The sequence below is a fragment of the Leucoraja erinacea genome, chromosome 23 (genome assembly GCF_028641065.1).
Source record: "Leucoraja erinacea ecotype New England chromosome 23, Leri_hhj_1, whole genome shotgun sequence".
In the NCBI taxonomy this organism is placed as follows: Eukaryota; Metazoa; Chordata; class Chondrichthyes; order Rajiformes; family Rajidae; genus Leucoraja; species Leucoraja erinaceus.
The window spans coordinates 32,994,197-33,015,561 of NC_073399.1; the positions used below are offsets into that span (position 1 = coordinate 32,994,197).

Below are 21,365 nucleotides of genomic sequence, written 5' to 3' on the forward strand. Positions count from 1 at the left end.
CAACACCCTACCCCCAATACCATGGGCTCTAATTTTAGTCACCAGTCTCCCGTGCGGGACCTTATCAAAGGCTTTCTGAAAGTCTAGATGCACTACATCCACTGGCCCCCCTTCATCCATTTTACTTGTCACATCCTCAAAAAATTCCAGAAGATTAGTCAAGCATGATTTCCCTTTCATAAATCCATGTTGACTTGGACTAATCATTTTACTGCTATCCAAATGTCCCATTATTACCTCTTTAATAATTGACTCCAGCATCTTTCCCACCACTGAAGTCAGGCTAACTGGTCTGTAATTCCTCGTTTTCTCTCTCGCTCCTTTCTTGAAAAGTGGGACAACATTAGCTATCCTCCAATCCACAGGAACTGATCCTGAATCTATTGAACATTGGAAAATGATCACCAATGTGTCCACTATTTCTAGAGCCACCTCCCTGAGGACCCTGGGATGCAGACCATCAGGCCCAGGGGATTTATCATCCTTCAGTCCCATTACCTTCATCCCCAATACTATTACTCGACTAATGAAAATTTATTTCAGTTCCTCTACCCCCTTAGATCCTCTGTCCTCCAGTACATCTGGGAAATTGTTTGTGTCTTCCTTAGTGAAGACAGATCCAAAGTACCTATTCAACTCTTCTGCCATTTCCTAGTTGCCCATAATAATTTCACCCGAGTCTGCCTTCAAGCGACCCACATTTGACTTTGCTACTCTTTTTCCCTTAACATATCTAAAGAAGCTTTTACTGTCCTTCTTTATATTCCTGGCCAGCTTCCCTTCGTACTTCATCTTTTCAGCCCGTATTTGTGTCCTTCTGTTGTCCTATGAAAGTTTCCCAATCCTCTGGCTTCTGGCTACTCTTTGCTGTGTTATACATCTTTTCTTTTAGTTTTATTCTATCCCTAACTTCTCTTGTCAGCCACGGTTGCCTCCTACTCCCCTTAGAATCTAATTGAATGGTGGAATAAAGTTGAATGGGTAAATAATTTTTAATCCTTATCCAATATTTCAATACCCTTGTAATCTCAGGCACACTTATATAATTAAGGATCATGTCAATTGCGAGCAGTCAAAGACTGGCGGGCCTGAAGATCAATTTGCCTCTGTAAATTGCTGCTGTCATGTAGGGAGTGGATGTGAAAGTGGGATAACATAGCATGGGTGTTACATAACATAGTTTGAATGGGTGATCGATGATTGGCATAGACTTGGTGGGCCGAAGGGCCTGTTTGCATGCTTTATCTCAAAACTAAACTAAATTAAATATTGAAGTTCTGTTTATTCTAGATGGCATGAAAATAATAGTGGGCTATATATTTAATCAACAACAATTAATTTCAAAAAAGCACTCCCCAATAAAAGTTTTTTTAATTTGCCTGTAAAGTATGATGCTGACAATATATACTTTTCAAGAATACAGTTATTAATCTCCGCATATTATGCCTACAGCACCAACCAGTCACTCTGTTTGTTGACAAGTAATGGAATGTGTTAGTCAATATTTGTTACAGAGTAACTCAGAGCAAGGGACCTGGATTGGGAAAGACACGGACTGCGATGGGCAGCTTTGAATGTAAAGATATTTATCACTGCCGTTACCAATTTATCACAGAAAATGAAAGATGCTTGAGGCTTAATAATAAATAATAATAATAATAATAATTTTATTTATAGAGCACTTTAAAAACAAACATAGCTGCAACAAAGTGCTGTACATCACTAATCATTGACAAAAAAGTTAATACACACCAAAAATAACAATCAAAAGAAATAGTAGGAAAAGACATGTAAAATAAAGAAACATCAAAAACACCACAAACAGAAGCAAAGCCTCAGGCATGGTCAAAAGCCAGGGAGTACAAATGCGTTTTAACACTGGATTTGAAGATGGACAGTGAGGGGGCCTGTCTGATGTGCAACGGCAGGGTGTTCCAGAGTGCCAGAGCAGCAACAGAGAAGGCTCTATCCCCTCTGAGCCTCCGACTAGACCTCGGAACCTCCAGGAGCAGCTGACCAGCTGACCTGAGGGACCGGACAGGAGCGTATGGGTGGAGCAGCTCAGAGAGGTAAGGCGGGGCGAGCCCATTCAGAGATTTAAAAACAAATAACAGACGATACAGATTTTGCCAAGCAATGAAAACCAAAAGAATATCTCTGATCAAATCAAAAACTAAAAATAAAGTTAAGCCATATGTATTGTATTTGTTGTGGATTTTATATTGTCCCATTTTACCATTTAAGGTATGTATCATTATATAAAATGCAGCTATAGATACTTGCAACTTGGGGCAGCACAGTGACACAGCAGTAGAGTTGGCATCTTACAGCACTTGAGACCTGGGTTCGATCCTGACTCCAGGTGCTGTTTGTATGGTCTTCCTGTGACTTTGTGGGTTTTCTCCAGGTGCTAAGGTCTCCTCCCACATCCCAAAGCCCCGCTGGTTTGTAGGTTAATTGGCCCCTGTGTAATGTGCAGGGAATGGATGAGAAAGTCGGATATTAGAGAAGAAGTGTGAATGGGTGATCAGTGATGGGCATGAACTCAGTGGGTCAAAGGGCCTGTTTCGATGCTATTTAGTTTAGTTTGGAATTCAGTTTGGCACAGAAACAGGCCACCAATTCCGCATTGACCAGTGACCACATGTACACCAGATCTATCCTACACACTATGGACAATTCACAGAAGCCAATTAACCTACAAAAGGTAGAAGAAAGGAAGAGGCATTTGGGTGGCATAGTGGTGCAGTGGTAGAGTTGCTGCCTTACAGCGCCAGAGATCCGGGTTTGATCCTGACTATGGGTGCTGTCAGTACGTCTTTGGGATATGGGAGGAAACCGGGTTACCCATTAGAAAACCATGCATTCACAGGAAGAACATGGAAACTCGACACAGACAGCACCCAAGGTCAGGATGGAACAATTGTTTTTGGCAAGTGAGGCAGCTGCTCTAACAGTTGTGTCACTGGCTGCAATTTATTAAATGACAAATAGAGTCATACAGTGCGGAAACAGGCCCTTCAGCCCAACTTGCCCACACCAGCCAATATGTCTCAGCTACACTAGTCCCACCTGACTTCATTTGGTCCATATCCCTCCAAACTTGTCCTATCCATGTACCTGGCTGACTATTTCTTAAACGGTGGGATAGTCCCAGCGTCAACTACCTCCTCTGGCAGCTTGTTCCATACACCCACCACCCTTTGTGTGAAAAAGTTACCCCTCAGATTCATATTACTTTTGTCCTATTCCCCTACTCTGGACAAGAGACTCTGTGCATCTACCCGATCTATTACTCCCATAATTTTGTACACCTCTATAAGATCACCCCTCATCCTCTGCGCTCCAAGGAATAGAGACCCAGACTACTCAGCCTCTACCTGTAGTTGAGACCCTCTGGTCCTGGCAATATCCTCATAAATCTTCTCTGAACACTTTCAAACTTGACAATATCTTTCCTATAACATGGTGCCGAGAAATGAACACAATACTCTAAATGCGGTCTTACCAACGTCTATAAAACTGCAACATGGCCTGCCAACTTCTACACTCATCTGAGCCATTATTACGATCGCAAATAACAAATCTGAGCTATTTTTAGTAAGGATTCAGATTAACATGAAATATGGTCACATCTATGTTTTGGATCCGGAAAAGGCATTTGACTGTTCTGTCACTCATGTAAATTGCCACATATAAAGTGGTCGACTCGACAAAGCAAACTGGAAGTTTTTTTTGCAGGTGATAATTAGGTGAAGATTAATGAGAAACATAGAAACATAGAAATTAGGTGCAGGAGTAGGCCATTCAGCCCTTCGAGCCTGCACCGCCATTCAGTATGATCATGGCTGATCATCCAACTCAGTATCCCGTACCTGCCTTCTCTCCATACCCTCTGATCCCCTTTAGCCACAAGGGCCACATCTAACTCCCTCTTAAATATAGCCAATGAACTGGCCTCGACTACCCTCTGTGGCAGAGAGTTCCAGAGATTCGCCACTCTCTGTGTGAAAAAAGTTCTTCTCATCTCAGTTTTAAAGGATTTCCCCCTTATCCTTAAGCTGTGACCCCTTGTCCTGGACTTCCCCAACATCGGGAGCAATCTTCCTGCATCTAGCCTGTCCAACCCCTTAAGAATTTTGTAAGTTTCTATAAGATCCCCTCTCAATCTCCTAAATTCTAGAGAGTATAAACCAAGTCTATCCAAATACTGTGTGCATGCACAATTACACAGGGCGACTGTGCTTTTAAAATATAATGTCCTATTGCATATCATGTCCTTTTGCATATCACACATCTTCAGCAAGGGGGAAGCAGATTAGTTAAGGGCGGCACAGCTGGTAGAGCGGCTGCCTCAGAGCGCCGGAGACCCGGGTTCAATCCTGACCTGTGTGGAATTCGCCCGTTTTCCATGCGATCGCGTCGGATTCCTACAGTTTTCTCCCACATCCCAAAGACGTACAGGATTGTCGGTTAATTAGCTCCCGATAAATTGCACCGTGTGTAGGAGGTGGACGATAAAGTGGGAAAACATAGAACCAAGGTGAACAGGTGATCGAAGCTCGGCGTGGACTCGGAAGGGCTCGTTTCCTTGCTATATTTCTAAAATAACGGGTTTATTTTTCCTCTCTTTGACATTGATGGGCACCTGAGATCTGGACGCGGAGGAAAAATAGGATAAACGTTTTTTTTAAAAGGACGCATTTCTTGAAAGATAGGGTCTCGTTTAATTGTTAAGCGATTAAATTAAAAGACAACTTGCACGTTTTGTTTTTAAAAATACTGCACTCCGTGTTGGAGAAGCAATGCAGAAAATCGCTCCCAATAGGTGCATGAGAAACATTTCAATTCAACCGGTGCAATCTACAACAAATAATCTTAATCTTGAAAAATATCAGAGTCATTCCAAAACCAAAAACCTTAAAATGCTAAGAAAAAACTAGCACCAAATCGCATACTCCTTCATAGAATTATATTGAATGTAATTTAAAATAATGCAGTCCCATATATTAGATTAAAACAACGACATGGCATGAAAATAATGCATATGCATGTAAATAGTCTAGCTTCTGTCTATCTGCGGGTTAAACCAGCATCTGCAGTTCCTTCCTGCACAATAGTGTATTTTAAATGCATTAGCAGTTTGGAGCAATGTGAAATAGTTTACTGATTTCTCTTCCTGAGAATTTCAGCTCCTCCACACAAGGGATCTGGCTACTCGCTCTGGTGCCGGTTTATACTGGGACCTGCATTGAACAACACGCCCCCACCTCCGATACACTCACATACACACGCGTTGCCGCTTCCTGCAGATCATTTTAATTGAGCAGAAACAGCAATGCAGGGAGCGAATGAACGGGCACAGCTCTGGACCGTCGGCGCTCCAAACAAGTAAAAGGGGGAAGCGAAAGTCAGCGTCATCCATGGTATAAATAAGCGAACAGTGGAACAGTGGCGAACGCACCGCGGTCGTTACATTAGGGAGCCGGAGACGGTCCACTGACTCCCTCCTCATCAGCCTGAAGAAGGGTCCACATCCCCCCCCCCCCCCCCCCAAGTCGCCTGTCCATTTCCTTCCCCCAAATGCTGCCTGTTCCGCTGAGTTCCTCCAGCACTTTGGGTTTTGCTCAAGATTCCTGCATCTGCAGTTCCTTGCGTCTTGCAATCTGTGATGGTTTAACTAAAGGATCGCCTACTGACTCATCTTCTGAAGGAGGGTCTGGACTCAAAGGGTCATCTGTCCATGTTCTCCGGAGATGCTGCCTGAACCGCTGAGTTACTCCAGCGCTTTATATCTTGTTTCCCCCTATGAACCAGCATCTGCAGTTTCTCGTCTATTCCTCAAGGTAAAACTCAACCCCCCAGTCTAAGGTGACGGGGAGCTACTGCGAGTCTGTGTAATGTTGTTTTATCAAGAGAAAAATAAAGTTCTCGTGCTTAATGGAGAAACTTTCGGGCATTCTAACCGCTGAGATTGCAGTGGAGGTGGATCTCGCAACTAGGACTTGTTCTCTGGAGAGATGGCCACTGTCGCTGGTCTTCCTGAGTGGAACAGTTCAATCCCCACCAACGTGTCAGTAACTTCCCGGCTACCAGCGGCGGATTCGGTGGAGGAGCTGGTGGTCACCTGCTCGATTGGAGTCATCCTGTCCCTAATGTTTCTCGTCGGGGTGACGGGGAACGTCTACACGCTGGCGGTGATGTGTCACACCATGAGATCGGCCGCTTCCATGTACATCTATATCATCAACCTGGCGCTCGCTGATCTCCTCTACCTCTCCACCATCCCGTTCATCGTCTGCACTTACTTTTTGAAAGGCTGGTACTTCGGCGACGTTGGCTGTCGGGTCCTCTTCAGTGTCGACTTCCTCACCATGCACGCCAGCATCTTCACCTTGACCGTGATGAGCACCGAGCGCTACCTGGCCGTGGTCAAACCCCTGGACACGGTCAAGAGGTCCAAAAGTTACAGGAAAGCCATTGCCCTGGTGATCTGGTTCGTCTCCTTGCTTCTGGCACTGCCCATGATCATCGCCATCAGGTTGACCCAAACCCGGGGCAAATATATCTGCATTCCCACCTGGAGCGCACACGTCTTCCGGATCTACCTGAGCGTCTTGTTCACCACGAGTATCCTAGCCCCTGGGTTAATCATAGGCTATCTCTACATACGGTTAGCGAGAACATACTGGGTCTCCCAGGTGACCACTTTCAACGATAAACAAACCAGGCGCACGCCCAACCAGAAGGTCCTCTACATGATATTTGCCATCGTCGTGGTCTTCTGGGCTTGTTTCCTACCTTTCTGGGTCTGGCAAATGATCCAGCACTACCAGTCCCCTCGCTCATTGACCCAGGAGACAAGGAGCCACATCAACTATCTGATGACCTGCCTAACGTACAGCAACAGCTGCATCAACCCGTTCCTCTACACGCTGCTCACCAAGAACTATAAGGAATACCTGGGCAACCAACACAGAGGCAGCGGCTCGTTCCACGGGAGAAGCCACCGCTTCCAGCGCTCCTGCCGTCGCTCACTGTCCACCAGTAGCCAACAGTACACCGAGTCCATGACCCTCAGCCAGATCACGGGGTCAAACAGCAACTGCATCTAGGTAAGGCCGGCAAAGAGACGTCCTAGCTACACAAAAAAATGCTGGAGAAACTCAGCGGGTGCAGCAGCATCTATGGAGCTCCCGCTGAGTTTCTCCAGCATTTTTGTGCACCTTCGATTTTCCAGCATCAGCAGTTCCTTCTTAAACAAAGAGGCGTCCTATCTCGGAGTTCCTCACACACCGCCACACCGCTCTCTCCCCAACCAACATTCACCGTGTTCCGCAGACGCTCAAACATCTATTGCACTGTTTGTAGATCAGGACGTAACTGTTCCTAAAAGGACCACTTTACTAAAACTGAATTTCCAGGAAATAAATTCCCCTCTCACTTCTTTGATGGAAAAGGCATGATTATAATTCATTTCCCCGCACATAATTTCAAATCGCCATTCTCAGGCCAGAACAGGTACAACGATAAACTATATTGCTGTATGAATTATAATATCCCACACACTATATAATTCTGACTTCCTGAAGAAAGTATTGTTTGTTCATTGGTCTAAAACTTTGATTCTTCAGACTGAAGAAGGGTCTCGACCTGAAACGTCACCCATTCCTTCTCTCCAGAGATGCTGCCTGTAACTTAAGTCATATATTCCATTTGCATTGTATTAAAAAAACTATTCTTAAAGATACGATCATTCAGTTTTAACAAATACCAATATTTAAAAAATATGAGAAAGCTGGAGGTTCTTAAGAATAAATAATATTAGTTCATGGGGATACACAAACAGCAGAAAGTCAACTTATAACTAAATTCTGCAATGAAAATTTGGGATGGCTCTATGCATAATTTGGGGACTATAGTTTTCCCCCGAGCAATCATTTGGAAACTTAACTATCGCATGCATCTCAACATAGTCATTAACGCATAGGATTTTTTTCTGATCCTTGATTAAAAACCAACAGTATTCCCACATTTACATCTGGGTTTTTGTGAATTCCTGAGTTTTCTAACAATATGCACTGAAGTATATTGACTTATTTAGCTTCTTCTCAGCAGTTATAACACCAAGTGGACAATAAATTTGAATGATTACAGAACAAAAGTTAACCAAGTAAACTTAACTAACAAATTACTCTTCCATGAGGTAGACTTGGTGTTTTCGATTAACCATTCTGCTTATTAAAACATTTATCAGTGCTAGATTTTTAATGTTACTTTGGCACTTTTGTAATTATCAAAGTAAAAAATTCCACATTAACAGAATTGCTATGATGTATTTATTTATGGTAATCCTTTTTTTTGTTTCATTAATGTTTGGCTTTGATACCTTTTTGAAAAAAGTATAATTTGATATTTAGTAATCCAACTTTTCAATTTTTTTAATCTCGCGTCACAATAATATGCCGATTCAGATGTTACTATGTTCTTCCTGGAGATAGATAACATTGACAGATATAGTTAATGAAAATGGTCAATACCTCATCTAAAACATGACAATTACCTGCAGAGAAAAGTCTAATCTGCCGGCAACATTGCTTAACATTGTTAAGGTCATGGTATAAATCCATTCAGGTACAAATACAGTTCTTTATTTGACATTTTGTAATCACCAAGTAAAAATTACATACTAACATAATTGCAATGAAGTTTTTATTTATCCTAATCAATTTTTTCAGCATTTTTACAACATATTCGGTGAGCTGTGGTAGGTAATAAATAAATAAGTAGATACATTGCAGCTAATCATCTAGGATTGTTAATTGTTTATTTGCTGGGAACTGGCTGAACTGAATGAATAACAGGAATAAGATAAGCCTTGTGGAATTGAATTGGAATTACATATCCCAAATGTAAATTTAGTCCAAACAGAACATTAACAGATATTTGTAAATGCTATATTTTTAGTAATAACTTTTCGATTCATCAGTAAAAAAAAAAATCTTTACTTTGATTTAATCAAAAATAAATTGCATGCTAATTTTACGTCTGCCAGAAAAGAAAACAGTTTAACTTCAGAATAAAATGATTCCCAGTGGTAAATTTGAAGGAAATGTAATTGGTGCATTTAAAAAATTACTCAGCCCTCTGTTGCATGAATCTGACATTCAATCTAAATTGTAGATTAAAGTCAACAGAATAAATAACAAATGACCACAAGCCACTGGATAAATTATCAGTTATGCAAATCTATTCTCACAACTGCTTTTCTTACATTGAGGAATGTACCCAAAACAGCAATTCCGTTGGTCAGTATTTAGCATAGAACAATGAACTGCAGATGCTGGATTACAGAGAAAAGACAATAAAGCTGGAGTAACTCAGTGGGTCAGGCAGCATCCCTGGAGAACATGGATAGGTAAGGTTTTGTGCTGCAACACTTCTGCAGTCTGAAAAAGGGTCCAAACCCAAAATGTCACCTATCTACAGTATATTCTCCATTGATGCTGCCTGACCCACTGAGTTACTTCATTACCTTAAGTCAATATCGAATAGTCAGTTCAATTAATTCCCAACAATCTTTCAGAGTTTATAATTATTACTGGCTCTCAAAACTGTTACCACATAGATTATCCTCCTAAACTCCAGCATTCAGTTATTCCTACTTCAAAATAAAGGTGCAATTGAACAGTTAATTTAGAAAGGGCACCAGGCATTCCTTAATTGATGAAATGTCATTTGATGATTCCTTTGTCGGCTTATATTTTATCCTGAGCCCGTAAAGCTTGTATTATTTCGTCAGCCAAACTGCATTTTAGTTGATTTCCTCCTCATCGGTTATAAGAAAACATTTACGAACATTAGTTTAAACATAAAGCAGTCCAGCCTCCTGGATTTCATCGAACAATACATAAGAGGACCAAATTTGATTCCCACACAGATGAAATCTCGTTATAAACATGGTTTTATGTTTGTTTAATCAAGATCATCCAAGGGTCTATTATAAAAAGAAATGAAAAAGTGAACATAATCCACAGGACTATTAAAATAGTCTTACATGCTTTGGGAAAGTAAGTAAGATTTCCCTACTGCAGAATAATACTTCGAAGACAAAATTTGAAAAGATAAATCTTGTGATTTATTTTATGGATAATTCATACATTGAAAATCTACTTAGTTCATTACCTCAGTCAGTTCATTATCTCAATCTTTCAGTCAATAAGGCAGAAGTCTAACCAAACCATTTGCCAACCTGTTAAGAAACATATTCTCATATTCCTAATATTTACTTGATGTATTCATATATTCTACTTAAAAGACAGAAGGATTAATTCAATTGAGGTGCATTAAAATGTCCCCCAAAAAAAACTGGTAGGATTTTTTTTTCTGTTTAAATGTAGCAAGTTTTGTTCTAAAACTGGAACAAAAATCCAACAAACAAGGTGTGTGGGAAGGAACTGCAGATGCTGGTTTATTCTGAAGATAGACACAAAATGCTGGAGGAACTCAGAGGGTGAGGTAGCATCTCTGGAGAAAAGGAATAGGTGCTTTTTCCGGTTGGAACCTTTCTTCATAGTCTGAAGAAGGATTCTGACTCAAAACGTCACCTATTCCTTTTCCCCAGATAATCAGACACAGGATTTATTGTACATTAATGACATCTGTGATTGTCCAAATTAGGTGAACGTACAGAAGCTGTGTGCTCACTTTTACTCTTTATTCTCATGACATATTAGAATTATTGCATTTCCAAAGGTAGAAGATTCAAAACCTAGAGGGCACAGGCTTAAGTTGAGAGGGGGGAGATTTAAGAGGTTCCATAGTGGCAACATTTTCACTCAGAGGATAGTCTTTATCTGGAATGAGCTGCCCAAGGACGCTACAGAGGCAGATACATCCACGACTCATAAAATACATTTGGACAGACGCATAGATTGGAATGGTTTAGAGGAATGTGGACCAAATGCAAGCAAATGAGACTAGCCCAGTATGCCAAATAGGTCAGCATATACATGATGGGCCAAAGACTCTGTTTCCATGCTGTACAGCTCTAAATTACTCCCTACTGACAGAAGTTAATATTGGAGACTAAACACAATTTCTTTCCATTGCACAGTTTCAGATGTACTGTAGTAGAATTAGATATAGAATGAAGCAAAACTTTTATGCCAAACCATTTAGGAGGTCTGCAATTAAATTTTTTACGCAATTCACTTTTGAGGAAAAATGAGTAGATCAGACATGCCTTGCATGAATTTGTAAAATCTATGAAATGTAGTTGATTGTTTTTTGGGAGGTAAAGGGGAGCATATGGATAATATTTAAATGGACCCTCTCAATGATAAGGTTCTGTTTAAAATATTATTAGCAAACGGGAATGTATACAGGACATGAGGTAACCTACGGGTTTAGAAGTGGAATTAGTTAAGAAAGTACAGAGTTTACAGATAATAGATATTTTGCAAAATTGGCATATGCAAATTAGTCGTATTTCCAGGGAGTTTTAGTGGGGCTTTGGTTTTTCACACGATAAACAAAACACGCAGATGAAGAGATAGAAAGATGTTTAATCTAAATTTGTTTACATTAAATGTGATCACACAGTGAAGTTCATACCTGATGGACTTCCCTAAGCAAAATTCACACAGATTGAAATGAGGAAAATAGTTCAGTAGCTCATAACAATGGGACAACCAGTGAGGTTTAGGAATCTGATGCATTGATGATGCCACATTTAGACATAGAAAACATAGACATAGAAACATAGACATAGACATAGAAAACATAGAAAACAGGTGCAGAAGTAGGCCATTCGGCCCATCGAGCCTGCACCTCCATTCAATATGATCATGGCTGTTCATCCAACTCAGTATCCTGTACCTGCCTTCTCTCCATACCCCCTGATCCCTTTAGTCACAAGGGCCACATCTAACTCCCTCTTAAATATAGCCAATGAACTGGCCTCAACTACCTTCTGTGGCAGAGAAATCCAGAGATTCACCACTCTCTGTGTGAAAAATGTTTTTCTCATCTCGGTCCTAAAAGATTTCCCTCTTATACTTAAACTGTGACCCCTTGTTCTGGACTTCCCCAACATCGGGAACAATCTTCCTGCATCTAGCCTGTCCAACCCCTTAAGAATTTTGTAAGTTTCTATAAGATCCCCCCTCAATCTTCTAAATTCTAGCAAGCACAAGCTGAGTCTATCCAGCCGTTCTTCATATGAAAGTCCTGACATCCCAGGAATCAGTCTGGTGAACCTTCTCTGTACTTCCTCTGTGGCAAGAATGTCTTTCCTCAGATTAGGAGCCCAAAACTGTATGCAATACTCCAGGTGTGGCCTCACCAAGACCCTGTACAACTGCAGTAGAACCTCCCTGCTCCTGTACTCAGTATTGGAGTATTGTGTACAGATTTGGAGTATTGTGTACAGTTTTGGTCACCCTATTAGAGGAAAGATGCTGTTATGATTGAAAAGGTGCAGAAAAGATTTACAAGTATGTAGCCAGGACTTGAGGGCTTGAGCTATAGGGAGAAGCTGAGGGTGAGCACCACCCATGCCATGCCCAAATATTGTCCCGGTCATACTTACTTTCCTGATGAGTTGGAAATGGAATGAAATATTGTGCAGTAATCACAGAGGTCCCTACTTCTGCAGAAGGAAAGTTTGGATGAAACGCAGAATCACATGCACACTCAGGGCGATTGGTAGTGGCTAATTAACTGCTGACTCCCATATCTGTGCGATATGGCGGGAAACTGGAGCAGCCGAAGGGAATCCCCCTGGTCTCTCGGGCAAATTCTACACAGACAACTCCCAAGGTCAGGAATTAGATTAGATTAGATTAGATTAGATTAGATTAGATCCTTTATTTGTCATTCAGACCTTTCGGTCTGGAAATGTCGTTGCCTGCAGCCATACATATAATAATAGACACCAATTAACCCAGGTTTCAGGTGCTGAAGCAGAGACTGTGAGTAAAATCTGGAAATATCACTATAAGAAGCTGGAATATAAGTTATGAAGCTGGCTTGCACAGAAGCAAAAAGCATGTGCAGCCATAACATATCTGAATTGAGGAAAGTAAAAAGTGTTGGAGTAACTCAGCAAGTCATGCAGCATCTCTGGAGATGACATTTCAGGTCGAGACCCTTCTTCTCTTAAACTGAGATTGATAGATTACATTCATCAACACTATAAAAGATTATCGAGCCTAATTGGGTTATTGGGGTAGATAGAGCCATGGTGTGGAAACAGGCCCTTTGCCCAACATGCCCACGCTGACCAACATGATGCATCTACAATGGTCCCATCTGTCCACGTTTGTCCCGTAACGAAGTAAATCTAACCTGTCCAGTTGTGATATACAAATCATATTCTCGATATATAGAGCGTTCATGATCTAACCAAATGGTGGAAGAGGCTGATACTCCTGCTTCCTTCTTTCCCTCAACCAATTAATAACACTCTTGTTCTATTACCAATGTAATTAGATTGTGTTCATTCAGGTGGTTAGACAGTCTTTAGGCAGCTAGCTCCCCAAAGTACCTACATTGGAAAGGAACAGTGTATATAAATTGGCTATTGACTGAGGTTTTTGGCCCAGATTCAATCTTATAATTGCTCATGGTTATTTTGGTTTCAATTTGTAGACTCGCCAAGGGGATGGTGGTATAGTCATTGTCATTGGACTAATAGCCTGAGATCTGGACTATTGATTGTCACCCCTTCCCCAGCCAACAATGGGCCATTGTGAGCTCCACCTTTCCTTGGTCATCTGCTGCCCGCTTTCATTTGTTCTGGCCGATCTCGCCTAGTTTCAACATCTCTAATTTCAGTCTGAAGAAGGGTTCTGACCTGAAATGTCACCTATTTTTTTTTTTCTCCAGAGATGCTGCCCGTCCTGCTGAGTTACTCCAGCACTTTGCATCTATCTTAGGTATGAATCAGAATCTGCAGTTCCCACACATTGATTAAAGGGCATGAGTTTAAATCCAACCATGGCTTTAGGGAGACTTAGACATAGAAAACATAGAAACATAGAAATTAGGTGCAGGAGTAGGCCATTCGGCCCTTCGAGCCTGCACCGCCATTCAATATGATCATGGCTGATCATCCAACTCAGTATCCCGTACCTGCCTTCTCTCCATACCCTCTGATCCCCTTAGCCACAAGGGCCACATCTAACTCCCTCTTAAATATAGCCAATGAACTGGCCTCGACTATCCTCTGTGGCAGAGAGTTCCAGAGATTCACCACTCTCTGTGTGAAAAAAGTTCTTCTCATCTCGGTTTTAAAGGATTTCCCCCTTATCCTTAAGCTGTGACCCCTTGTCCTGGACTTCCCCAACATCGGGAGCAATCTTCCTGCATCTAGCCTGTCCAATCCCTTAAGAATTTTGTAAGTTTCGATAAGATCCCCTCTCAATCTCCTAAATTCTAGAGAGTATAAACCAAGTCTATCCAGTCTTTCTTCATAAGACAGTCCTGACATCCCAGGAATCAGTCTGGTGAACCTTCTCTGCACTCCCTCTATGGCAATAATGTCCTTCCTCAGATTTGGAGACCAAAACTGTACGCAATACTCCAGGTGTGGTCTCACCAAGACCCTGTACAACTTAAAGTCAATAGTTTAGTTCCGTAAGTCACAAACAAGGAAGGCTTTGGTAATGGTGACCAAAAAGGTATTGGTTCGTGCTGCTTTGTATCGGTGGTGGACTCTTGCCTGGCTCTTCAATTCACAAACATTGAGGCACAGATAATAAATGACTAGCAACAGTGTCCAAATGTTATAGTTAATCCATTGAGTGAAGTTGGTAGTTATTTCTGACGACATTATAAATATATGAAATACTGGAGTAACTCAGCGGGTCAAGCAGCATCTCTGGAGAACATGAATAGGCAACATTTTCACCCTTCTTCACACTGAGAGAAGAGACTGAGAGACTTCTTCAAAACCAGTCTGAAGGTTCCTGACCCGAAACATCGCCTAACCATGTTCTCCAGAGATGTTGCCTGACCCACTGAATGAATGTGTACATCTCCACGTGGGAAAATTATTGCAAATTTCAACATTATAATCAATTACGTTAAGAGCTAATGTTCCAGATAAACAAAATTCCTCTTAAAAATATATATTTCTTTTGTTTCTGAATCTTAAATTAACATTTACGCATTCCGAACAGTTCCTAATTCTGTCCTACTGCTAATTTAATGAGTTGACTATTTCTCACCAAATGGTGTAGAAACATAGAAAATAGGTGCAGGAGGAGGCCTTTCGGCCCTTCGAGCCAGCACCGCCATTCATCGTGATCATGGTGTGTCCAGCACGTTATGTCTATTATGGCCAATCGTCAGTGATTTGAATCTACTGTATAATATGTTCATTCACACAGAGATCAGGATTGAAACCGAGTAAATGAATGTCATGTTGTTGCAATTTTAATTGTTTTCAAAATAGAACTACATGTACTATTAGTCATTGAACTGTGCTGGTCGTAAATTTATTTGGTGGAATATAATAAAGTCATTAAATTAGCAGTTGGACAGAATTACGATCCATTTGGAATGCTAATTGTCAATTTAAGACACAGAATCAGGCAAATGTATTTTTATGATGAATTGTGTTTATCTGTAACATTAGCTCTTAACCTAATTGAAGATAATGTATAGATTTGCAATCATTCTCTCGCGTGGAGTTATGCACATCATTAATATATCCTTTAGAGTTTAAACTTTGGAAATACCGTGTGGAAACTGAGTCCGCGGCTACCAGCGGGCGCTAGTGGTACGCTAGCACTATCCTGCACACTAGGGACAATTAAAATTTTAAAATATCAATTAAGCTACCAACCTATATATCTTTGGAGTGTAGGAGGAAACCAGAGCATACAGAGAAAATCCAAGTTGGAACAGGAAGAACGTATAAATTCTGTACAGACAGCACCAGTAGTCAGAATCAAACCTGGGACTTTGGCGCTGTACGCCAGCAACGCTACTGCTGCGCCACTGTGCCGCCAAAATAAATGCAACAGTTAAATTAATTTTAAAATAATTTGTCTGTCACAAATACTTGGCAGTATTTGTGAATAATTTTGGAGCTGAAATGAATATTTCTGGAGTGAGAGAAATAATGTATCAAAACAAAATAGCGTAGTTTTGGAGAAAATACAAAAGAATAATGAATGGTCCTTAACTCAAAGGGAGTTATCGCTAATACGTAAACTGTCACCTCTTTGCCCCACAGGCACAGTACAGATCCACCACCAATTTTCCGGCACCCTTTGTTTCAGACCCATGCTGTATTTTCTGTTTTGCCAGACCAACACAGGTCATGGCCTTGGTGGGTCTGAGATTCCGGCCTGCAATGTCAGCTATGGGAATAGATTTGCTGCAGTTCCAGAGACATTGCCACAGGCGGGGGTAAATTTGACACGACAATCGGCGCGGAAGTTACGATGAGGCTGAGATCGGCATCCTCACCCGGCCTAGGTGCACCATTTTTGGGGGGGCTTTCAAAGGGATTTCAAGTACACTCTTGTAATTCTGTCTGGATTAAAGGAAGTGCCGGACGATCAGTTGCCAGAAAATCAGCATCGTCTGAAAGAATGAATTAATATAAAGAAAAAAATCAAACAAAAAATACTAAAATTATTCAGCAGGGCAGGCAGCATCAGTGAAGGGGGGAACCGATTAATGTTTCCAATCAATTACTTTACATCAGCTGGAAAAAAATTAAGAGATAACAAAAGTTTTGAGTTACTGGGATAGACAGTAAAGAAAGGTGGTTGGTGAGAGTTAATGAGTGGATGTGCAATGAGCAACTACTCTCGTCACATGTACCAAGATACAGTAAAAAGCTTTTGTTTGCATTCTATACAATTAAATCAGATCATATGATACACGAGTATAATACAACATTCTAAATTCTTAAAATATTGATGAAGGCTACCTCCGCCCTTTGAATTTGACTTTCAGCTCATTGCCCATTCCCCATGGTGACCTCTTCGTCCCTGCCTGCAGATGCGATCAATCACCTAATTAATGGCCAATTAACTTACTTTTGGGTTGTAAGAAGTGAACTGGAACACTGGAAGTCCACACAGTAATGAACTCACACAGAGAGCACCAGAAGTCAGGGTTGAACTTGGGTTGCTGAAACGCAACCTGGAGTATTGTGCTAGGTACAATTTTGATTTAGTTTAGTTTAGAGATACAACGCGGAAACAGGCCCTTTCGGCCCACCGGGTCCGCGCCGGCCAGCGATCCCCGCACATTAACAGTATCCTATACCCACTAGGGACAATTTTTACATTTACCAAGCGAATTAACCTACATACCTGTACGTCTTTGGAAAGTGGGAGGAAACCGAAGATCTCGGAGAAATCCCACGCAGGTCACGGGGAGAACGTACAAACTCCATTTAGACAGCACCCGTAGTCGGGATCGAACCCGGGTCTCCGGTGCTGCATTCGCTGTAAGGCAGCAACTCTACCGCTGCGCCACCGTGTCGCACAATAAATCATGAACCTGGCTCGGACAAAACTCTGATTATTAATAACCATTTTCTGTTATTTGCACATTATCAGTTTATTTATTCATGTGTGTATATATTTATATCATGGTATATGGACACACTTATCTGTTTTGTAGTAAATGCCTACTATGTTCTGTGTGCTGAAGCATAGCAAGAATTTCATTGTCCTATACAGGGACACATGACAATAAACTCACTTGAACTTGAACTTGAAATTGAACTAAAGACATCAACATCGGTTTCATATCATTTTGAGAAATATTAATCTATGTATAGGCTGCGCAAACTAACAGTAATCAAGCAAAATACAAATGTTATGTTTAGATTTATTAGATTTATTATTGTCAGATTATATTGAAAAATGAAAAGCTTTGTTTTGAATAGTATCCAATCATATCAGATCAGATCAGATCAAAGATACATTCAAAATGCTGGAATAACAACAGGTCAGGCAGCATCACAAGAGAAAAAGGATGGATGACATTTCGGGTCAGGATCCTTCTTCAGGCTGAGTTTAAGAGTCAGACTGAGTCAAACTCCTGAGTTTGAAGAAGGGTCTCAGTCTGAAGAAGGGTACGGACTTGGTCCCAGAGATGCTGCCTGACCTGCTGAGTTACTCCAGCACTTTGTGTCTATTTTCGATATAAACCAGCATCTGCAGTTGCTTTCTACACAGATCAGATAATTAACATAAATGCAATCAAGTCAAACTCAAGAACAATAGGTAACAATAGACCAACGTGTCCCAACTATACTCATCCCACCTGCTTGTGTTTGGCCCATATCCTCTAAACCTATCTTATCCTTGTACCTGTCTAAATTCTTATTTAACGTTGCAATAGTACCTGCCTCAACTACCTCCTCTAGCAGCTCATTTCATATACCCACCACCTTATGTGTAAAATGTTTATGCCTCAGATTCCTATTAAATCTATCCCCCCTTAACTTAAACCTTGCCACTTATGGCTCCATTCACCCCCCCCCCCCCCCCCCCTTCCTCCCTTCCATGCTAATCTAGCTTCCTCTCAAATGCATTGATGTTATTCATCCCATTCACATGCTAAACACTTTCATAGTCAGGATTTATGGCATACTGTGTGATAATTTTAGAAATAGTTGCAAGGCCAAACCCAAATAAATTATTCAAGAGTTTTAATCCACAATGAGGAACTTGGAAACCGTAACTGGGATGTGGTTAGTACTTTGGTAATGATTAGAACAATGTTTTTGTGTTGCAGAGAAAATCTTCCATCAATTACGTGTGAGATGGCATCTTGCTTTGACTGTGAGACTACAATATCACGTCTTGAACCTTGATTACTGTTTTAACTTCTTGATGCTGAAGGCCTGGTCAACTACAATGAAGGAAACTGCTTTCACAAGGATGACACATGGAGGAATCTGTTGAAAAAGAAAAAAAACTGAATTTGTTATGGTTTCAGAAGGCAGTCAGAAAAATCTGGCTTGCAAAATTACCATTTCTGATAGACTTTTCTCTCGTTTGAAGTCCTTGAACAGCAGACACCATTTACCTGAGCAGATTGCTTCACAAAAAATAACCGCTTTCCTCATCCAAAATGCAAATAAATTAAATAGGCAGAAGCAACTACAACAAAACAATGACATTATTGTTGGGTGGTAGGTATTTGCCACGAGCTGCCACAGGATGTGGTTGAGGCAGATATAATAACAATATTTAAATGACACGTACAGTGGCTTGCAAAAGTTTTCATACCCCTTGAACTTTTCCACATTTTGTCACGTTACAACCACAAACGTAAATGTATTTTATTGGGATTTTATGTGATAGACCAACACAAAGTGGTGCATAATTGTGAAGTGGAAGGAAAATGATACATGGTTTTCAAATTTTTTTACAAATAAAAAACTGAAAGGTGTGGCGTGCGAAAGTATTCAGCCCCCCTGAGTCAATACTTTGTAGAACCACCTTTCGCTGCAATTACAGCTGCAAGTCTTTTGGGGGTATGTCTCTACCAGCTTTGCACATCTAGAGACTGAAATTTTTGCCCATTCTTCTTTGCAAAATAGCTCAAGCTCAGTCAGATTGGATGGAGAGCGTCTGTGAACAGCAATTTTCAAGTCTTGCCAGAGATTCTCAATTGGATTTAGGTCTGGACTTTGACTGGGCCATTCTATCACATGAATATGCTTTGATCTAAACCATTCCATTGTAGCCCTGGCTGTATGTTTAGGGTCGTTGTCCTGCTGGAAGGTGAACCTCCGCCCCAGTCTCAAGTCTTTTGCAGACTAATAGGTTTTCTTCCAAGATTGCCCTGTATTTGGCTCCATCCATCTTCCCATCAACTCTGACCAGCTTCCCTGTCCCTGCTGAAGAAAAGCATCCCCACAGCAAGATGCTGCCACCACCATGTTTCACAGTGGGGATGGTGTGTTCAGGGTGATGTGCAGTGTTAGTTTTCCGCCACGCATAGCGTTTTGCATTTAGGCCAAAAATTTCAATTTTGGTCTCATCTGACCAGAGCACCTTCCTCCACATGTTTGCTGTGTCCCCCACATGACTCGTGGCAAACTGCAAACGGGACTTCTTATGGCTTTTTTTCAACAATGGCTTTCTTCTTGCCACTCTTCCATAAAGGCCCGATTTGTGGAGTGCACGACTAATAGTTGTCCTGTGGACAGATGCTCCCACCTGAGCTGTGGATCTCTGCAGCTCGTCCAGAGTTAACCAGGGGCCTCTTGGCTGCTTCTCTGATCAATTCTCTCCTTGCCCGGCCTGTCAGTTTAGGTGGACGGCCATGTCTTGGTAGGTTTGCAGTTGTGCCATACTCTTTCCATTTTCGGATGATGGATTGAACAGTGCTCCGTGAGATGTTCAAAGCTTGGGATATTTTCTATAACCTAACCCTGCTTTAAACTTCTCCACAACTTAATCCCTGACCTGTCTGGTGTGTTCCTTGGGCTTCATGATGCTGTTTGTTCACTAATGTTCTCTAACAAACCTCTGAGGCCTTCACAGGACAGCTGTATTTATACTGAGATTAGATTACACACAAGTGGACTCTATTTACTAATTAGGTGACTTCTGAAGGCAATTGGTTGCACTGGATTTTATTTAGGGGTATCAGAGTAAAGGGGGCTGAATACTTTTGCACGCCACACTTTTCAGTTTTTTATTTGTAAAAAAAATTGAAAACCATGTATCATTTTCCTTCAACTTCACAATTATGCGTCACTTTGTGTTGGTCTATCACATAAAATCCCAATAAAATACATTTACGTTTGTGGTTGTAACGTGACAAAATGTGGAAAAGTCCAAGGGGTATGAATACTTTTGCATGCCACTGTACATGGATGAGAAAGGTTTAGATGGATATGTGCTAAATGTGGCCAAAGGGGACTATCGTAATGAGGTATTTTGGTCAGTGAAGGTTGATCTCAACCCGAAACGTCCTCCATTTCTTTTCTCCAGAGATGCTGCCTGTCCTGCTGAGTTACTCCGGTGTTTCGTGTCTATCTTTGGCATAGATGGGTTGGACTGAAGGGCCTGTTTCCGTGCTGCATGACTCTATGTCAATTGTTGAGAAAAAGAATCATCTACATGGAAAGCAAGAGATATTAGAAGATGTTTTGGACCTGTTTTGGGCACAAAATACACACAGGAAAAAAACTATCTTCATGCTGTCAGCAAGGATTGTGTTTATGCTGTCAGCAAGGATTGAAAGTTGAACATCACTGCACAGCTTGCTGGTTGAGGCCTTCCCATTGAGGTTGTGTCCAGCACCAAGGTCAACTGCATGTGAGCCTGCATAATGATAGGGAAAAGAGAAGCATAAAGAAGTAATGTGTA

General features: G+C 41.2%; 1 protein-coding gene across 1 annotated transcript; it reads left to right on the plus strand.

Moving 5' to 3' along the window:
* Nucleotides 1–5,929: 5,929 nt before the first annotated feature.
* On the plus strand, nucleotides 5,930–7,115 carry LOC129708502 (urotensin-2 receptor-like). Its single transcript, XM_055654328.1, has one exon. The coding sequence runs from the start codon at nucleotides 6,021–6,023 to the stop codon at nucleotides 7,113–7,115; it is 1,095 nt and encodes a 364-aa protein (XP_055510303.1). The 5' UTR covers nucleotides 5,930–6,020.
* Nucleotides 7,116–21,365: the final 14,250 nt, after the last annotated feature.